Source organism: Ranitomeya imitator, chromosome 2, assembly GCF_032444005.1.
Source record: "Ranitomeya imitator isolate aRanImi1 chromosome 2, aRanImi1.pri, whole genome shotgun sequence".
Classification (NCBI taxonomy): Eukaryota; Metazoa; Chordata; class Amphibia; order Anura; family Dendrobatidae; genus Ranitomeya; species Ranitomeya imitator.
In genome coordinates, this window is record NC_091283.1 from 833,185,342 (window position 1) to 833,205,423 (window position 20,082).

At 47.0% G+C, this 20,082-nt stretch overlaps 1 protein-coding gene across 17 annotated transcripts in view; it reads right to left on the reverse strand.

The window, feature by feature from the left end:
* Positions 1-3,028: 3,028 nt before the first annotated feature.
* Positions 3,029-20,082, reverse strand: part of ZNF384 (zinc finger protein 384) — a 32,750-nt gene continuing 15,696 nt past the window's right edge. For 4 of the 17 annotated variants that reach the window (XM_069754127.1, XM_069754124.1, XM_069754126.1 and 1 more), the window contains exons 2-12: positions 19,652-19,734; positions 19,174-19,241; positions 18,388-18,628; positions 17,196-17,502; positions 17,083-17,121; positions 16,354-16,578; positions 12,034-12,216; positions 10,637-10,819; positions 10,307-10,385; positions 6,533-6,691; positions 4,305-5,321 (exon numbers count right to left, since the gene is read on the reverse strand). In XM_069754127.1, coding sequence (XP_069610228.1) covers positions 5,088-5,321; positions 6,533-6,691; positions 10,307-10,385; positions 10,637-10,819; positions 12,034-12,216; positions 16,354-16,578; positions 17,083-17,121; positions 17,196-17,502; positions 18,388-18,628; positions 19,174-19,236 — 1,713 coding nt within the window. In that variant the 5' untranslated portion in view covers positions 19,237-19,241; positions 19,652-19,734 and the 3' untranslated portion in view covers positions 4,305-5,087. Of the gene's footprint in view, positions 5,322-6,532; positions 6,692-10,306; positions 10,386-10,636; positions 10,820-12,033; positions 12,217-16,353; positions 16,579-17,082; positions 17,122-17,195; positions 17,503-18,387; positions 18,629-19,173; positions 19,242-19,651; positions 19,735-20,082 lie in introns of all 17 variants that reach the window. The other 13 variants (XM_069754134.1, XM_069754137.1, XM_069754129.1 and 10 more) reach the window with 12 other exon arrangements.

The window sequence follows — 20,082 nt, forward strand, 5'->3', positions numbered from 1 at the left end:
CTCAACCGTGCAGAAAACCTTTGTAGTTTCATCCAGCAAAAGATCTGTGAGGGTGGGAGGCCGTTCACATCAAAACAGCAGCTCTGGAAGGCGATTCTGATTTCATGCAAAGAAATACAAGCAGAAACTCTCCAAAAACTCACAAGTTAAATGGATGCAAGAATTGTGACGGTGATATTGTGAAGGAACATATCCCTTCCTTTCCTAAAAAATAAGACTGAACTCCAGCGTTTTCTTGAACTATATATTTATTGTATCAGTAGATACCGGACGCATCCCGCATAATGCAACCTCTCTGCAAAACCCTGAAAAACAGTTCAAAATATAATGAGTTTGACAGATTCCACACTGGATACGCTATTACTACAGAAAACACTGTAGTGCCCGGAGCTGCACTCCCTCCCTCCCTGTCAACACAAGAAGCAGAACTTCAAGATCTATCTACTGCATGTGTTCTGGCCAAAGACAAGCAGACTAATATATACACAGACTCACAGTATGTATTTGATATTGCTCATGATCTCAGAGCCCTATAAACCAATCAAAAGTTTATTACTACTGCCAGGACTCCAATAGAGAATGCTGAAACTATTAAAACCCTCATAAACTCAATCAAATTACCTACTCAGATGGCCATTATCAAAGTTAAGGAGCACGGTCCTAGAAACAGTCCACAGACTGTTGATAACGCCTTTGCGGATATGCAAGCAAAAGCCGCTGCTTTTCTACCTGTTGAACAGACCATACCAGCTATGGTGACCACACGCTCTCAACGTAAACAGTTACAAGAAACACTGACTCTACAAAAACCTAATGATCTATGCCAGACTGAGGTTTTCTGTCAAACCCCACAAAACCGCTTAATAACAATACAAAAATATCTCCAAAGGAAGAAATAAAACAATAAAAGCTGCGACCCGCTGGCTACTGCGGGGGTCTGCAGGGGCAACCTATCAAGCACGGACACAAGAGTTTGAGACACCCGAGTTAGATCCGTTACGGATTGTGACAGAGGAAGCCCAGGCTGGGGTGGAAGCTTCGCTTTCAGGAGGAACAGCAGGGGGGTCCCTGGGCGGTGGGCATAACAGATCGGAGAGGACTGACCTGAGAGAAGCTTGCAGTTACAAGACGAAACAGAAAGTGTTTGACTAAGGCAGAAGTAGGAGGGAGAGAGCAACCTCCCTTAGAATTAGACATGACAAACAAACGGGTCCCTGACGAATGCCAGGTTGACCGGGGAGCAGAGGAGAGTGCCAGACTGCAGAGCAGAGCTACTCACGGCGGCGAAGCGTTTTCCTGATGGAGGCTTTGAAGATGCTATCCCGGAACCATAGTACTTCACTACAGGCTGTAAGAAGGGGCTTGTGAGACACTCTTCTGTTCAGTGTTGCAGGGCCGACGGAAGACCGCCAAGAATGAGGACGCCAGGACCTGCGCTATTAGGAAGAGGCAGAGCAGATTGCTCCTGGCGCCAAAAGGGAGACTACAGCGGCGCATGAGAAAGAGGGCGGTGCTAACCACCAGGACAGTAGGGCCAAGATGGCGCCGGTGGGCAGAGCTCGCCGAGATAAACCCGTTGGGTGGGAGAAAAGCCAGTCAGAGGGAAAAAGGAAGTGAGCGGAGTCATGTCCGGAGTAGGCCCCGGGAGAAGCTGGGGCCTAAATTAGAAGCCAGTGGCCGCCAGAGTGGACCGCGTAACCACGAGTCAGGTCCAAAAGGTACAGCCGCTGGGGAAAGCGGCCCGGCTGCCTGTAGGGGGCCGCGCCACACAGAGCAAGTATACGGCCACAGGCAAGGCAATGCGACTGCCTGTAAAAGTGCGGCTGCCGTGGAGGAAGCAGCGCGGCTGGTCAAAGGGCCGCTGCGCATACAAATCGGACTGTCGTCCAGGCTACTGCGGGGGTCTGTGCCAGGAAAAGTGCAGTAACAGCAGCGCAGCTGCCTGTAGGGCGCCGCACATAGTAAAGATGCGGCCGCAGGAGAAGTAGTGTGGAAGCGCCCATATTTCCCAGCTCTTGTAGCAGAGAATCCGCAGAGACCCCCAAGGAGAGACCGATGGGGAGGGAAAGGATACTCACCTAAACATCCCACGCTGTCCGTTACTAACCTTAAAACGTGGAAGGTATTAGACGTCCGTGGAGCTGGTGATGGACGTCCTCGTCTCCTCCAACCGACAGGCTCTGGTGGGCGAGTGGGTGGGGGATGGAGCTAGGACCGGACTTCTGAACACGCTTGTGTGCCAGGATCATGGTCCTGCTGTCAGATCTATGAGGATACGGGGTGGCAGTACACGCTGTACTCATAGTCCGTATTGTGGGATTACAGGTGTGACTGTTCACCCTGTATCCCTCCAGAAGAAAACCTGAAAGAAAACGACGCACATTGAGGTAGAAAAGGGTCTAATGAAAGACCCGTGTCCACCTCCTACTGATACGAAGCTAAACTGAAGTGCATAATGCCAGTCTGTGGGGTGTACACTGCAGAGGAGCTAACTTTTTTTGTGCATAGTGTCAGCCTCCTAGTGGCAGCAGCATACACCCCATGGTTCCTGTGTACCCCAATGAGAGGCGATAGAGAAAAAGGTAATTTTCATATTAATTTGGAACATGGTGTATAAAGACGCGCCACATGTCTGCCACCTGCATCTTTGAACGCATAATGGAGATGGGATTTCATAAAATCCCATTCACTATGCTGTAACATCTGGACGCTGCAAATGTAAGCAGCGTTCAATCCGCAGCCAATACGCCACGTGGAAACATACCCTAACACTATTTTATAGGTTCTGCGCTCTCACACACCACATGGTGCTCTGCACCCTCTACCCACACACAGAGCAGCAATCAGCACGCTCCTGCTCGCTCCATGGTACAGGCCATCACTTGGTCCAGAGTTTTTCACTGCTCTGGAACCCGTCAGGACCAGACAATATTCTGTGGGCACACATACAGCGCTCCGCATCCACTGCTGATTCTTCTCTTCTAACTTACGGATTTGTCATCAGCTGCATAGATTATATATATATATATAACACAATGTATATGAAGGTTTATTTCTATACAATATACTAGAAATGGGAACAGGAGATGACAGCAGTAGTGACGATTACATCCGCCTCCCACATCACAACAGCTGAATGCACATGGTGGGTTTTGTCTCTTCCCAAGTCTGACTTTATTTTATTTTTTTTCAGAAGTGAAGATATTACTGATGGATCCAACAAGGTGACGGGAAGGAAAACAAGAAATGGCAATTCAGCAGGGCCAAAATGATGGGTATGGTAACCTGTTCGAAAACAGGAGGAAATTAATGATGAGAAATTAGCAAGATCAAGGAAGAGCATTATAGCGATGGCGAGGTCCGGGAAGGCTAAGAACCAAGAGAGGCGTGAGGCCTAAAACGGTGCGAGACCTGGACAGAGACCAGAGTGTTAAGATGGTAGAAAAATAGGAAGACAGGAACAGAGTGGCGAAAGGGCGGGATGGCAGCAAGGTGGCGAAAGGGCGAGCGCGCAGGGCAGGAGCAGGGTGGTAAAAGGGCGAGAGCGCAGGACGGGAGCAGGGTGGCGAGAAGGTGAGAGCGCAGGACGGGAGCAGGGTGGCGAGAAGGTGAGAGCGCAGGACGGGAGCAGGGTGGTGAGAGCGCATGACGGGAGCAGGGTGGTGAGGTGAGCGCAGGACGGGAGCAGGGTGGCGAGAAGGTGAGAGCAGGACGGGAGCAGGGTGGCGAGAAGGTGAGAGAACAGGACGGGAGCAGGGTGGCGAGAAGGTGAGAGAACAGGACGGGAGCAGGGTGGCGAGAAGGTGAGAAAGCAGGACGGGAGCAGGGTGGCGAGAAGGTGAGAAAGCAGGACGGGAGCAGGGTGGCGAGAAGGTGAGAGCAGGAAGGGAGCAGGGTAGGACCAAGGTAGTAAGACAATAAAAGCAGGAAAGAAGCAGGGTGGTGGAAGGTAAGAAAGAAGGACAGGTAGGAGCAGAGTGGAGATGGGGTAAGAGAAGGATGAGAATAGGGTGGAGAGAAGGTAATAGAACAGGACAGGAGCAAGGTGGCAGGAAGGTAAGAGAATGATGGGAGCACATGGCGAGAAGGACAGGAGCAGGCTGATGAGAAGGTAATAGAGCAGGAGAGAACCAGTATAATTTTGGAAGAAAACAAACAACTCAAGTAATTGAGAATGGAGAAGACCTGACTTGAGAGTTGGGGTCTCACAACCTGGAAGGTCCCCAATACGTTAAAATGTATCAGACGTCATAACAAAAAAATCCTAATCAGCTAGAGCAGTAAATAAGCAGTGGATAGATATACACACTTTGTTCTGTATATATTTATACGTAGTATTGACCAGGACACAGGCGTCACCTCCCCTCCCTGGCACATGAGCAGAACTAACTAATAGATATTTTAATTAATCAGACACCTCCTCTCCTCAGACTGTCAGTCCTAATAAATGGCCTCCGCACCTTAATCCTATGCAGTGCACTGTCAGGAAAGGTGTCAGCTCAAGATCAGGAGCAAAATATGGATAAAATAATACATAATACAGAATTTCCCCCCTCCCCATTTTATGTATCAGGGTATAAAATAAAGACAAAAAAAAAATCATAAACCATACAACCACCCCTCCCGCCCCATGTGTCCCATACGGCCAGTATTGCTGGATATAAACTGCAGTTCTTCCAAAACACGAGCGGTGCATGGCATCCTCCGGTTCAGCGACCTATATGAAGTCATTGTTGGGATGCAGTTCACTGGATATAACACTGTTCGGACACTGCATGTCTCCGTGTGCTGTTATTGTATACTATGAGCAAGCAGCAGAAGTGTTGACTTCAAGACTTCAGCATGATTTCCGGCCGTTGTCAGGGCTCCAATAATTTCATAGCATGAAAAACCTCCGTTATACTGAGGTTGATTACGAGTCTGTTTTCTCCAAAGTTCCTGCCAACGATGGGAATTTTATCCCACCCAACAAGAATAGTCTGGTTCCAGACCTTTAACATACCCCTCCCCCCATGTGTCTGGTCAAGGACCTTTTATTTTCTCTTCCCTCCCACCTGTAGGGATAATTGTGTCCAATTCTTGTATAACTAAGAGCTGGCTAAATGTTCCACTTGGATGGTGCTGGTGGCGACGGTCAAACATAAGTCCTTGTGGTGATCAGTCTTGAAGGGACTCATGTCAAAGGAGCACTGGGGACCGTCGGACGTGGGGGCCTGAGACACGGGTGTGAAATGCGCTTGTGAAGTTAGGACTTGCGTAGGAGGCGGCTGCGAAGCATCTGGAGCGTTGTGTTTCCTCATGTGTTTCATCAGATACGTTTCCTGGAGACAAGGGAACAAGAAGAAAATGAGCGAGTGTGTAATCATGGGGATGAGCTTATGGGGCATCTACCACCATACTTCCCTTTAACCACTTCACGACACCAGCTATACTTGTCTGGCGGATGTCGGCTGGATTGCACAACTAGCACCTGCCCCCAACAGCAGTGACTGGAGTTAGCTCCCATTGCTGCTGTCAACCTCTGACTGTAGAATTTAAAGGGAACCTGATTGAGGGGGGGATGAAGGTCTCCATCACCACCATCTCTGTAATCCTATTAAGTCCAGACTTTGAGGAGATCATTAAAGGAGTAATCTAATCTTCCCATCTACCTCCTAATTGTTGGGGCTAAAAATTGAGAGTTTGGACCTTGAGCTGAGCATGAGCATGAGCTGAGCGGCGTGTTCAAGCTTTAAAGCAAAAAGCTGTGCTCCTTGCCCGTGTATATGGTAGCTCCGAGACAGCAACGGTGGCTATTAATCTAAACGAGCTGTGAACTATAATTAAAAACGTCTTCGTTCTCAAGAACAAAGAAGATTTATAATAAAGAGGTGAAGTTGAAATCATCATAATAAAATGATATATATATTTTATATACAAAGTTCATTTTTTTTTTTTCACTTCACATCGTAAAACTATACGGACTATGGTACCGCCATAATCATGCTGATCTGGTGAATAGCGTTGGCAGGTCAAGTTCTCAGCGCAATAAAATTGTTAAAGTAATTTTAAAAAATGGCACAATTTTGCTTTTTTTCCATCATTTTAAAACAATTGGAATTTGTTTTTGTTTTTTAAATTACATCAAGTGATTCAGTGGGTGCTGAGATATTGCTAGGGTAGTGCATAATTTTTTTTTTTTTTTATAGTCCGATGATCTGAACCCCAAGAACCTGACAGTTCTGAGGCCCTTTTCAGTCCCCCTGCACAGCGATGCATCCAGCTGGGCAGGGAGGAATAGGGGGCACCATTCACTTGAATGAAGCAAGTCCTTTTTATTCTCAGGAAACCAGATCACCGCAGATCATGAAGTGATGGCAAATCCTAGTGACATACCATCACTTTATCAGACCCCCGGGTCAAACATTGTTTACACAATAGTCCTTTGGAATTAGAGAAAGCAGGCGGCTGAGAAGGGCCATAAGACTCACTGTAACAGACAACTGAAGGTTAATGATAGGACATGGTCATAATAAAATATATTAACACGCACCGAAGTGTACGCTCGGCTGCAGATGGAACAGGTATACACTTTTGCGTGTTTGACGGTGTGAGTAGACAGGTGGACCTCCAGGGAGGATGAGTCGGTGTACGCTCGGTGACAGTTGTGGCACTTGAAAGGTTTATCTTTGTTGTGCTGCCTCCTGTGAGACTGAAAAGACAAAAAACACAAAATAAAGAGACAGATAAAAAAAAAAAAAAGACACAAAAATTATGCGGCAAGGAAACATCAGCTTTTGTTGACTTTCCCCTATGTAGCTCATGTAGGATTAGGTCGGCAATTAAGGGGATAAAAAGGAGCAGTGGAGGGTGGTCTCAGGTCCTGGGGCAGAAAAGAGAATTGGAGACCACCGAGTGGATCATGCATCTCTGATGACAGGAGATCCATGGGGGTCCCACTACTCACACTATATATATATATATATATATATATATATATATATATATAATGTATATATGTATATATGTGTATATATATATATATATATATATATATATATATATATATATATATATATATATATATATATATATATATATATATATATAGTGACGTTGCAGCGTCCTGGATAGCGATCTCGTTGTGTTTGACACGCAGCAGTGATCTGGATCCCGCTGTGCCATCGCTGGTCGGAGCTAAAAGTCCAGAACTTTATTTCGTCGCCAGGTCGGCGTGTATCGTCATGTTTGACAGCAAAAGCAACGATGCCAGCAACGAGCATAGGGCCCCTAGATGTGTGTCGGATCGGTACACTCCGGCTGTTTGACATGGAGCTAACAACCAGCGAGAACGAGAAGTGAGTCGTCGTTACGTCACTGGATCGCTCCTGCATCGTTCTGGAGCTGCTGTGTTTGACGTCTCTACAGCGACCTAAACAGCGACGCTCCAGCGATCTAGTTTAGGTCGGCTCGTTGTCTATATCGCTGCAGCGTCGCTGAGTGTGACGGTACCTTTAGTCATGGTTTACTTTTGGAATCACTTCAAAAATGTTACTGATCGTAAAGGATTACTTTAAAAAAAAGTTGTACTAAGTTTCAGGCTGCAATCTTAGTCGTTCATTTCCAGACCCCCTGATCTGCAGTTAGCATTCTTTTTCTAAATTCTGACTTTTCTCTTATAGCTGTGTCTCTCCCAGTAATACATGCTGGATGTCAGGTCTGTGCATCCAGGGTGCCGCTGTCTTCACTAGTTCTTCTGTATCAGCACAGCTTCATTCCTGGAACAATTTTCCCTTCTTCTGACCATAAGGGATCTTCTCTCCCTTGTGCAGATGAACACTGATGATGAGCGGTGTGTGACTCTGCCTGTCCGTCCGCAGTCTGCCTTGTGTGCTCCCTCCCCATCTAAAATACATACAGTCATGGCCAAAAGTATTAACACCCCTGCAATTCTGTCAGATAATACTCAGTTTCTTCCTATAAATGATTGCAATCACAAATTCTTTGGTATTATTATCTTCATTTAATTTGTCTTAAATGAAAAAACACAAAAGAGAATGAAGCAAAAAGCAAAACATTGATCATTTCACACAAAACTGCAAAAATGGGCCAGACAAAAGTATTGGCACCCTCGGCCTAATACTTGGTTGCACAACCTTTAGCCAAAATAACTGCGACCAACCGCTTCCGGTAACCATGAATGAGTTTCTTACAATGCTCTGCTGGAATTTTAGACCATTCTTCTTTAGCAAACTGCTCCAGGTCCCTGATATTTGAAGGGTGCCTTCTCCAAACTGCCATTTTTAGATCTCTCCACAGGTGTTCTATGGGATTCAGGTCTGGACTCATTGCTGGCCACCTTAGAAGTCTCCAGTGCTTTCTCTCAAACCATTTTCTAGTGCTTTTTGAAGTGTGTTTCGGGTCATTGTCCTGCTGGAAGACCCATGACCTCTGAGGGAGACCCAGCTTTCTCACACTGCACCCTACATTATGCTGCAAAATTTGTTGGTAGTCTTCAGACTTCATAATGCCATGCACACAGTCAAGCAGTCCAGTGCCAGAGGCAGCAAAGCAACCCCAAAACATCAGGGAACCTCCGCCATGTTTGACTGTAGGGACTGTGTTCTTTTCTTTGAATGCCTCTTTTTATCTCCTGTAAACTCTATGTTGATGCCTTTACCCAAAAAGCTCTACTTTTGTCTCATCTGACCAGAGAACATTCTTTCAAAACGTTTTAGGCTTTTTCGGGTAAGTTTTGGCAAACTCCAGCCAGGCTTTTTTATGTCTCTGGGTAAGAAGTGGGGTCTTCCTGGGTCTCCTACCATACAGTCCCTTTTCATTCAGAAGCCGACGGATAGTACAGGTTGACACTGTTGTACCCTCGGACTGCAGGGCAGCTTGAACTTGTTTGGATGTTAGTCGAGGTTCTTTATCCAACATCTGCACAATCTTGCGTTGAAATCTCTTGTCAATTTTTCCGTCCACATTTAGGGAGGTTAGCCACAGTGCCATGGGCTTTAAACTTCTTGATGACACTCCGCACGGTAGACACGGGAACATTCAGGTCTTTGGAGATGGACTTGTAGCCTTGAGATTGCTCATGCTTCCTCACAATTTGGTTTCTCAAGTCCTCAGACAGTTCTTTGGTCTTCTTTCTTTTCTCCATGCTCAATGTGGTACACACAAGGACACAGGACAGAGGTTGAGTCAACTTTAATCCATGTCAACTGGCTGCAAGTGTGATTTAGTTATTGCCAACAACTGTTAGGTGCCACAGGTAAGTTACAGGTGCTGTTAATTACACAAATTAGGGAAGCATCACATGATTTTTCGAACAGTGCCAATACTTTTGTCCACCCCCTTTTTTATGTTTGGTGTGGAATTATATCCAATTTGACTTTAGGACAATTCTTTTTGTGTTTTTTCATTTAAGACAAATTATATGAAGATAATAATAACAAAGAATTTGTGATTGCAATCATTTTCAGGAAGAAACTGAGTATTATCTGACAGAATTGCAGGGGTGTTAATACTTTTGGCCATGACTGTAGCCTGCGTGATTCGCCCCCTACCGTCCTGTACAGGACCTGCTCCAGTCTCCATCTTATTATTTGCTGGGTACATTTTTCTCATCCCCCCTTGTTGCAATTTTTAAAAACCACTAGCAGAAAAGCCTTCAGATCCCGGAGGGGTGCACCGTCGAGTGCTATCGGATTCAGCAGGACAGCCAGATATGTGAAGGAATTATGCACACCTTACATGAGGAAATTTGTAGGAAATTGTTTTCTTTTTTAATGCAGACTATTGAGAAAGTTAACTAATTTTGTAAAGGTGACCATGGATCTAGACCTCCGGTTAGCGAATGTAAACAATCTAGGACTTCATAAAGGAGGTTTTAAGCCTGTCCTGCGTACATGTGTGCACAGACCGTTACTACACCGATACCCTGGAATAAGCCGTACATTGGTGGTTTATTGGGGCTCTTAGGAGCCGACCATACATTGCAACATTTCTCTGCAGGAAAACTGCAGAAGTATAGAAAATTGCAAACTTTATACAAGTGTTGCCCTGACTGCACCCGAGACCCTATTGTAGGCTGCTATCCACGGTCACCGTGCCGTCCTTTACATGATCCCTTGCTCAGTCTGCATTTGTCGGACGTCCTGGTGCTGTCAGTATCTTGTTCCGTCTTCTGTAGTTCTAGCAGAAGTACCGCGGATGTAATGCGTACGATGCAGTCACCCACCTTGGCATCACAGCCTCTTATAACGACCGCACCACAATGATACGAGACGAAGACCAAACTAAAGGTGGGAAGAGACATTACCTGCAGATTTGACAGCTGGGTGAACGCCTTGTCACATCCAGGATGTACGCATTTATAGGGTCTGTCGCCTGTGTGAATCCTGCAGAGAAGAAAAAAAACAAAAAAAGAATGGCATGAATAAAGCACACTGGCAATGGCGGCAGGCGTGGGACGGCGGCGCAGGGAGGGGAGGAGGATGTTAATGGGAGGAGGGCTGGAATGAGCAGACAGGATGTCATCCCTCCCCTGACCCGGTTTCCATTCAGACACGTGTGCATGCGGTTGGTGGAGGGGAAGGAGGGTGCATGCTGGTGTCGGGGCTCCCCCAGCTCTCTCCTCCTGCCCCCTTACCGTGTATGTTGCTGGAGGTGAGAGAGCTGGCGGAAGGCCTTCTGACAGTAGCGGCAGTTGTAGGGCTTGGCCCCCGAGTGGATGCGCACGTGCTGGGTCAGGTAGGAGCTGTTGGCGAAGGTTTTGGAGCAGTGCGGGCACTTGTGAGGCTTGGACACCACAATATGCACCTTCGTGTGGATTCTGCCAGAACAACACAATGGTTGGGACAGAAAATAATTTCCGGGAACGGTGTATGCAGCCTGCCAATTATCAGCACGAGGCCAGTGGGGGGCAAAACAGCGGCAGGGGAGGGGCGCATGGGGCAATACGGGTCTATACATAACACTGGGATGGCAGGGTACGGTCACCAACTTCTGCAGCTTTCCGAATATTTCTCACAGCTGATGGCCCAGACTATATGCTGCGAGATCAATACGTCAGCCGCACGTCACAGTCCGGCTCACAGCCGATACTGTGGATTTGTAGCAAACCCTCAGCTGTGAGATGTATTAGCCCTGTACAGGTGTTCAGCCAAGAATGGTCTTCATTCACTTACTGCAAGCAGAGATCTTGAAAACCGAAAAACAAAAACTAAGGCTGCTGACACAGGTCCTGCAGCCAAAGATCGCTCGCTGCCGAATCGCAGGTGAATAGTCCAAAGCTGAAAAAAAAAATAAGAATCCAACGGGTTCTCACCTTTTGCGACTTTGTTTGGGGCTGCATTCACCTGCGATGTGGCCGCATGTATCGCAACTTGTACAACTAGCTTTAGAAAGTTGCAGAAATTTCCATTCTATAATCAAAGGGGCCGTCACATCAGACAAAACCCGTTGCATGCAGGTCGCCCACTCCCGCACCCATTCTCTGCCAGGGAAGTATAGTAGGACAAGGTGGCCAGTCCATTTACTACATGGAGGGTCTCGAGAAGGCCAGAATGGGGTATACGATTCTGTAGCATCTGTATCCCACGGTGGGTTATACAGAGGGGCTGTCTTCACGAGACAACCCCTTTAGATGGGAACCTCCGCTAAGTCCCATACACCGGAAAGAGATGGGGCTGCAACACCCGGCGTATAAATGGCGCTAAGTGATTCAGCCCCCTCATTCTTGTCCTGGAGGGTCAGATGTCCTTCTTATGGATAGGGAAATAAAGGTTGAGTTCAGGAGAACCCCTTTTTCTTTTGAAGGCGTTAACTACACGTAAGCGTTGACTATAGAGTGGAGCCGGACAATATGGTTGCACAGTTAGAACTGCCGATGACGGGTTCTGCGCTTTACCCCAACCCACTAGAGAAGCGGTGGGCCCGGGGATGGACTGTGTGCATGTAGAGATGTACATGGTGCGTACACTGTTAGGTGGGTGGGGAACATGCTGGTGTCGGGGCTCCCCCAGCTCTCTCCTCCTGCCCTCTTACCGTGTATGTTGCTGGAGGTGAGAGAGCTGGCGGAAGGCCTTCAGACAGTAGCGGCAGCTGTAAGGCTTGGCCCCCGAGTGGATGCGCACATGCTGAGTCAAGTAGGAGCGGTTGGCGAAGGATTTGGAGCAGTACGGACACTTGTGGGGCTTGGAGACCGCACTATGCACCTTCGTGTGGATCCTGCCAGAACAACACAAAGGTTGGGGTCTGCGACCATGGTGAAGATGATGGTGGTGATGCGGGTGTCATATGTATGCAAGCGAGGGTGATCCTGCTGCTGTAAGAGGGTCCTAATACGTGAAAATACTCCGCTCCTAATAACGTATATCAGGCCTGAGCTCACCTGCTGCAACACACCTGACTGTGCGGCCCGGATAGTATGCGAGGCCTCTGCAAAACTCATTAAAGGGCTTTACTTTTCCTTTCACTCCCCGACCCCAATGTGTAGCTTGCTGCTTTCATTAATTCATTATATAACACAAGTCTCAATCTTGTGGCTTTCCAGCTTTGTGGAACTACAACTCCCAGTTTCAGGATAGGATCTACACCAAAAGCAAAAGGGTGGAATAGACCCATCGGAGGGAAAAATGCAAAGATTCGGCCAAATTTCACCATCTTGGTGAAAGTGGGCACGGTCAATTGTGGCCTGGCACAGCCACAACAGAATACACTGGAGGTTTGAGACTGCCCAAAAAGTGAGCAAAATTAATTAAAAGGAGCTTCCAAGACTTTGCTCAATCCTTAGGTTCAGTCATCAACTTCAGATCAGGGGTCCGACGTTAGATACTTAACCGATCAGCTGACTGTACATTGTATAGATCAGCGGATCGATTTGCAGGACCATGACCCAGCGACCATCGGAGTACAGCCCTGCTCACCTCCTCTCTGCGTCCCCGACAGGTAGTAGGAGGTGCAGATACATCGTGGGACGCATCCGTTACTATAGGATTTACAGAACGCCAGGTTGGACTTTGCTTTCTTCTCCAACGCTTTTCTAAGTAGAAAACTCATATATTGGATGGATAAAAAACTGGGAGAGTTGGAAGCCTTTTTAAGGGGTTTCTAGCGGGAGAAGTCCTCAGTATCGGCTGATTACAGATCCCGCGGCTGCATGTTCTTGTTGTATGGCGTCAGAATGGCGCAGCAACCTACACTCTAGTGGCCGTTCTCAGGTACTGCAGCTCTCCTGGCTTTGAATCTGTGCTCCCTTACACCCCACACTTGGTATAATTCACTGCCTATAATCTGCTCAGCGTATTCCTTTGACCATTATATGAGGGGAGTGACTATGTGGCAATGATAATGTATAATGGCTACCTTCTGTGGAGGATGGACTCGGCTGCAGGGGGGAATCTTTTTTCCACAAAAGCCTTACAGGTTGAATATCAGGATCACCAATTCTTGTAGATGGAGCAATTAAAAATATATATCCAAAAATGGAGCTGTAATGTATACATGAACAAATGATCATCTCGCGGGACCCTGATCCAGCGGCAGTGAGACCATTCAGTGGCCGTGGACGGGATCCCTGGAAATTGCCTATTTTGATTAGCCGGCTCAGCACCGTCATCATTGTTGGTGTGACACGCACGACGTCAGGTCGGCTAATTAAAAGAGGAGCTGGCAGTACAAGTACACAGGAGGGCTCCCGCCCAGCGGCCACGGAGTAGACTTGGGTCCTGTGAATGTGTTCACTTATTTCTAATATTGGGGCTGAGGTGCGGGGGAAGTGATGTGCCCTTACTGCTGTAGGGGCGATGGAGCGGTGACCTGGGCGCCTGCCGTGTGCTGCACCCGAGCGAGCAAGTAGCTGTTAGCGGGAAGAAGAGACAAGGCACCAGTATGGAGCAGATATGGATGAAACGTGAACATGGCGGAGGGAAGGCTAGACAGGATATTAGTGATGGAAATGGAATAGACAAGGGATGAACATGGCACAATGAAACGAAGTCCATGATGTGAACAACAAGTAGGGTGAATAAGAAGCAACGGCAGAGAAAAAGATACCAGCTGATGTGGGGCAGAGCAAACAAACAAAAAAAAAAAAACGGGGAATGTAGGTTATGGGGAGCCGAGAATGCAAATCAACCTGATGGAAGTTTGGAGGCTGCAAAACTGTAGAACAAGAAACTGGAGAGAGCCAGAGATCGGCTGCAAGGAGGGGAGAACATACTGCAGAAAGACGGCCGCTGCAGCCTGAATCTGACCCAGAGATGAATGCAGACCGCTCTCTGCAGACCCGACATCACAGCCACATCCACCAATTCATCCACTATGGCAGGTCAGAAGCGAAATCTACTGTTTGGGCCAATATCGGGATGTCTTGGGGCTGGAAGTGGTGGCCACCCAGAAGCAATAACTCTATTATTATATTATTACTTGTATCGGGTCTGGGGTCTTAACCTTTAGGGGCTTAATGTAGGATCTGATCGATTTTACCAGCCTGGTCTTGGTTCTGATAGTACACAGGGTTTTGGGTCCGATACATTGTCTGCATGAGTTTTGGGGACGGGATTTCACATTAACAATAAATCTTGCTGTAAGAGCTACTGCAAAGTTTAAGAAAAGTTACCCAGAAGACATCTTTACTGTTGACCTTTATGGGACCACAGACCTGTTAAGCGGACTCTTTCCAAAAAAAAGTTGTGTCCAAGACATCTATTTGGGGGACCTGTTCTTTGTATAGATCGTCAATGTCAAGATTGATGGGGGTCCAAAACTCTAAAGCCCACCAATTGAAACCCAGAACAGCACCGTACACTGTAGTGGCTGTTCTCAGGTACTTCACCGATGCCTCCACCTTGTGCCAGTCATTACACTGGCTACCCATTCACTACAGGGTCCAGTATAAACTCATCTCTCACCCACAAAGCTCTCCACAGTTCTGCACCGCCTTATATCTCCTCTCTCATCTCCGTCTATCGCCCTACACGTGCCCTCCGTTCTACAAATGACCTAAGACTAACGTCCCCCGTAATCCGAAACTCGCACCTCCGTCTTCAAGACTTCTCTCGTGCTGCGCCAGCATTCTGGAATGCACTTCCCCAGACGATCAGACTGATACCTAGCCCCGACCTATTCAAGCGCGCTTTAAAAACCCATCTCTTCAAACAAGCCTACCACATCAACTACTCGGTAAACTACCTTTGTCCTGTTCCCTCCTTCCAAATATTACTCTGAATCTGCACCCTACAATTCATCTGTCTCCACACCCTCCATGCACACGATAACTGCACTTGATACTTGACTATTGCACTTAAACAAACGGGCTGATGACCGGATCATGCAGCTTTGTATGAAAATCCCTATTTATTATAATTGCCAGACCTGAAATAACAAGCACTTCTCACCTATTGTGTCCCCCAATTCCTTGTAGATTGTAAGCTTGCGAGCAGGGACTTCTCCCCTAATGTCACTGTTTAAATTGTCTTAACTTGTACTGAATTTATTGTCTGTACATGTCCCCGCTTAATCGTAAAGTGCTGCGGAATATGTTGGTGCTATATAAATAAAAATTATTATTATTACTGCAGCTTAGCTCCTGCTGAAGTGAGTGGCGTCCGATCGGCAGTACCCACAACGGTTCTATGAAGTTTTCTACACTGTTTACAGGTGGCCACCTTGGCAGCAGCAAACCGAGGGTCCTTGACAGCACCGACTGTCGTTCCCGCACCGATCTGATATTGATCAGCTATCCTAACAATAAGTCCTTGAAACCACTTCAGTACTGGATCTAATGGCTTGAGGTACCAGAAAAGCATGGGAAATGCAGATGGATAAAGTTGGAAGCAGCAGTCAGAGGAAATGTTAAGATTGTAAAGTGTCCTCTGTTCAGAAGAAGTTAATAAGGAATATTAGGGGTAAACAAGAGGGTGGAAACGATGGCAGAAAATGAAGGGTGAACGTTGACACAAAGGACTCAAGTGACATCGGAAGCAGAAAACAACAATACATGGTGGTGTGATCAGAAAGATGGTGACGTCTCAGCGCCGTATACAAGGACACATGACTGCTGTGTACATGGAGGAGGCAAGAAACACGTGACACGATGTCCGAATGGAAACTCTCCCTGGTATCGATGAAAATAAGTGTGAGACGGGCGGACTCCGCACCCTGCAATATCATCACATTCACATCCTATATCGACCTGCCGCTAGAACTGGGACCCTCAGCCAGGGTCCGAGAGAGCCCCTATTAGAGAAGTATCCATCATCCTGTAGATTAATGTAGATAACGTGAAATGAATGTGTCAGCCTCATCCAGTTTGCACCTAGTTCACACATGTCCAAACCGGCAATGTGTCCCTGCTCCTCTTACCGTGTGTGCTGCTGCAGGTGAGACAGCTGGCGGAAGGCTTTCTGACAGTAACTGCAGGTATACGGCTTGGCCCCAGAATGGATCCGCACGTGCTGAGCCAAGTAAGAACTGTTGGCAAAGGTTTTCGAGCAATGAGGGCACTTGTGGGGCTTGGCCTCCGTGTGAGATTTGGAGTGAATCTGCATCTCGGACTTGGAGTAGAAGGTGATGGCGCACATCCGGCATCTGAAAAAGATTGTCAGCTCTGGTGATTATAACATAGGGGGAAGGGGGAGGGAATATGATGGAGGAATAGCAGACGACGTACACAAAGTTACTGAAGACAGGTGAGAACCTGCTGCATTAAAATGGCATTTCTTCCTTAAAAAATAATAAAATGTCCTAGTGATCACCAATTTGGGCCTCAAAAGGGATCACTTCTGGCCGAGATGGGAATATCTAGCCATATGCGGAAGCCAGAGGTGGTCGTGATAAGGGAAAACGTCAAACACGCACATATAGTTTTGCAAATAAGGTTTTGTTTTAAAGTTGCACAATAAGCTGCAGGAGCAAAAATAAAAAAAATGATAATATTTTTTTAGATAGAAGTGCATAATACTATATTAGCATTATGGCTTAAAGGGACTGTTCAACAAGGCCAACCCCCTTAACTTGGTGGCAGATACGTCCCCTGATGCTAAACCAGTCCCCAGGGGTCCAGCGGCTAGGTCTCAGGCCTGCGATTCTTACGGCCGGTCAATGCAGCTGCTGGGAAGTCCACGTGGGCCCCTGTGGAGAAGCCATTATTTGCCATTTATATTCCCTAGTGGCCCACTAGTCGCACATTACAACGTGATCATTACCTGTAGGTCTTCCCATCTTTATGGTGGTCTTCATCGTCTTCATTGGACAAGTCATACGGGTCGTGCAGCTCCGGTAGTGTAGGTTCTGGGATCCTCTTCTTCTTCCGCCCGCGGCCTGATCTTTGGATACCTAAAATTCCCATCTCTGGGATCTTCGCCTTGGTGAGTTCAGACACGACTTGTAATGCCTGGGAGCCGGGCAGGGTTGACACAATCATGGTGGAAGGGGCAGAAATGGGAAATGTCTGACCAGAAGATGATGGCGTGGTCACTAGAGATCCAGAAGGAGATGTAATGACCAGGCCAGCTGCAGGAAGAGAGCACAGAGACACGTCAGGAGAGTGGACGGGGCATTATTAACAGTACACCTGGGGTAACTTTAGCTGCTTTTAGTCAATATGCTGCCATCTTAGCTCCTTATTCCTTTTCTTATGCAGTCACTGTGTACTCCACTGCACGCAGTATCTTTGGCTGGTAATTCCCAATATGATTCTGCATCTTCAGACTGCATTTTCTCTAACGACCCAGAATTTGCACATAAAAGTGCTGAAACTCACACGGTCTGTCTATGCTAGAGGGTCCAGTGACTTCAATGATATGCAGCTTCAGTCAAGTTTTCTCTGCCTCCTGCTTGTAATAAGAGCAGACAAGGAGAAACCTATCACAAGCAGGAGACAGTGACATACACATAAAAGGCAGGAGATCACGCAAAGTGCTTACAGATGAGGGCAAAGCGAGTCTGTATTTCTGCAGCCAATCACTCCATGTACTCACTTACTATATCATATTCCTTGATCAGATAGGAGGAAAGGAACATACCAAAGAACAAGGAGGATGGGATATAGAAGAGACATGTTTGAAAGCTGCCAGGAGGGATCTGATGGGTGATTATGTCATCCTGTATTTCAGAGACTGATATGCTCTTAGACAGAAGAGCATGCTTTGGATTAGTGGGCATTACCTGTCAATATGTCAACTGAGCTGGGAAGAAAGTGCTAAAATATTCCAGATAGAAAAAGAGAAATTGAAGATCTGTTTTGATGACAGTGGAAGAGCAGCATGCGTCAGTGATTCTGCCGTCATGAAGGACAGAAATCCTGATGGACCTGATTGTAAGTAAACACGATCTGTCTGGCATCAAGTGAACATAGCCTGACAGATGACTCTGTAACCCCAACATAAAGCCACTCACTTGCTGTCATAAGCCCTGTTGTGGGCACAGGCAGGACGGTGATGTTCTGTGTGACCGATGCCTGACTGTGAGGAATCCCATGAATCTCCACCTTGTTATCTCCATCTACGCTGATGCCTGCAGGTAGGGACATGGATGTGGGTACAGTCAGCAGCGTGGGGTAGTGTGTGCCCAGGTTGCAGCCTTTCTCCTGGATCAGTTGCTCTTTTACTTTGTTTAGGAACATGGAGTTATCAATCTGCTAAAAAAGAAAAGAAAGGAAAATTATTGTCATTTGATTGCAATCCTAGGATGCTCACTAAGTTGCTGCACCACGCAGGCGTCTGGCAGACTTTTATTAAAAAAATTTTTTTTATTATTATTTGACCTCCATCAGAAGCAGTTTTTTGTAAGGAAGCCAGAAATTGTTTGCCTTTTTTTTTGTCCCAAGCAAAGCCTATGCTACAAGCTCAGCGCTTACAAGCCATTTGTTATACAGCTTGTCAGTGCTTCGTCTCAGAAATTGGACGGATCATTACAGCCCCTTGTGGTCCTCCGATGCTCGCAGCACGTGAGAGCGCACAGATCGGCCAGAGGAGCAACCCCCTGAGCAAGCCGGAAGGCAGGCAAGGAAGCGGTGCGCTCCTGAAGATTTGATTTTGAGAAAACTCATGGGACAGGACCCACTTTCCTGTGGTGCTGCGACCAATCTGTTTTCAGGATCAGCGCAGGTCACTAAAGTCGGACCCCCCCGCCTAGTGATCGTATGCATATTTTGCCCATTAGCCATATATATCAGTCACTTACCTGTCCAGAGACCGTCGGGACAGCAGGCCAGAAATAGGAGGAGTTAAAATGAGACTCCTCCATGGCTCCTGTGAAGAGACCGCAGAGAGTAGGTGATACCTTTCATAACAAAAAACAAACTACCAAACACTTCAGTTTCCACAAGACTTTCTTGTTCTACATATTTCTATATATGGAGATGCATAATATAGTATAGATTATGAGCAGGCAGTCAGAGAATAATTATGGGACAAAATGACCTTAATATTATATATGGCAGCTATGGAGCGGTTATTCAGGGCATGGCTGCAAGGTAAGGGGCATGCTCTGCGGAGCAAAAAGGAGAACGAGATTTTGCCAAATCCCATTCTCTCAATGCGCAGAAAATCAGCAGTGATCTGGTGGATTTTTAATTCTGCAGCAATGTCGCTGCTGATTTCTTCCTCTGCAGTGCAAAAAGGTGGGGAAGGAATCCCGGGAGTAGAGGGGCCGCTCTCACCGCTGCACACTCCTTGGCGTCGAGCCTCTGCAGAGCAGTCAAGGGAGAAGTGTTCGGATCAGTTCATGAAGAAAACCCAAAATCTGTAGGAAAAAAAACATGTAAAAATCAGACATGAAAGCAATTTGGACCTTCAGCATATACAAATATTTGCATACTGGGCAAGTGATGCCGATCGCTGTGTCACCCGCTCCAACCCTTCAAAAAAGGGTTATTCCCGGCTTCAAAAGTTATCACTTGCTGAAATCGAGAGCATAACCGTGGTCCCTTCATTCTGCTGACGACCATGAGCGAGAGGTGATCAATTATAGAGACTCAGACTTTATAATAAAAAAAAAGTCCCCGGTGACAGACTTCCCCTTTAATAGACTGCATTTGAACCCATTTTCTCCGTCGGGGAGAAATCTGCAGGTTGAGCAGCGGATAAGCGA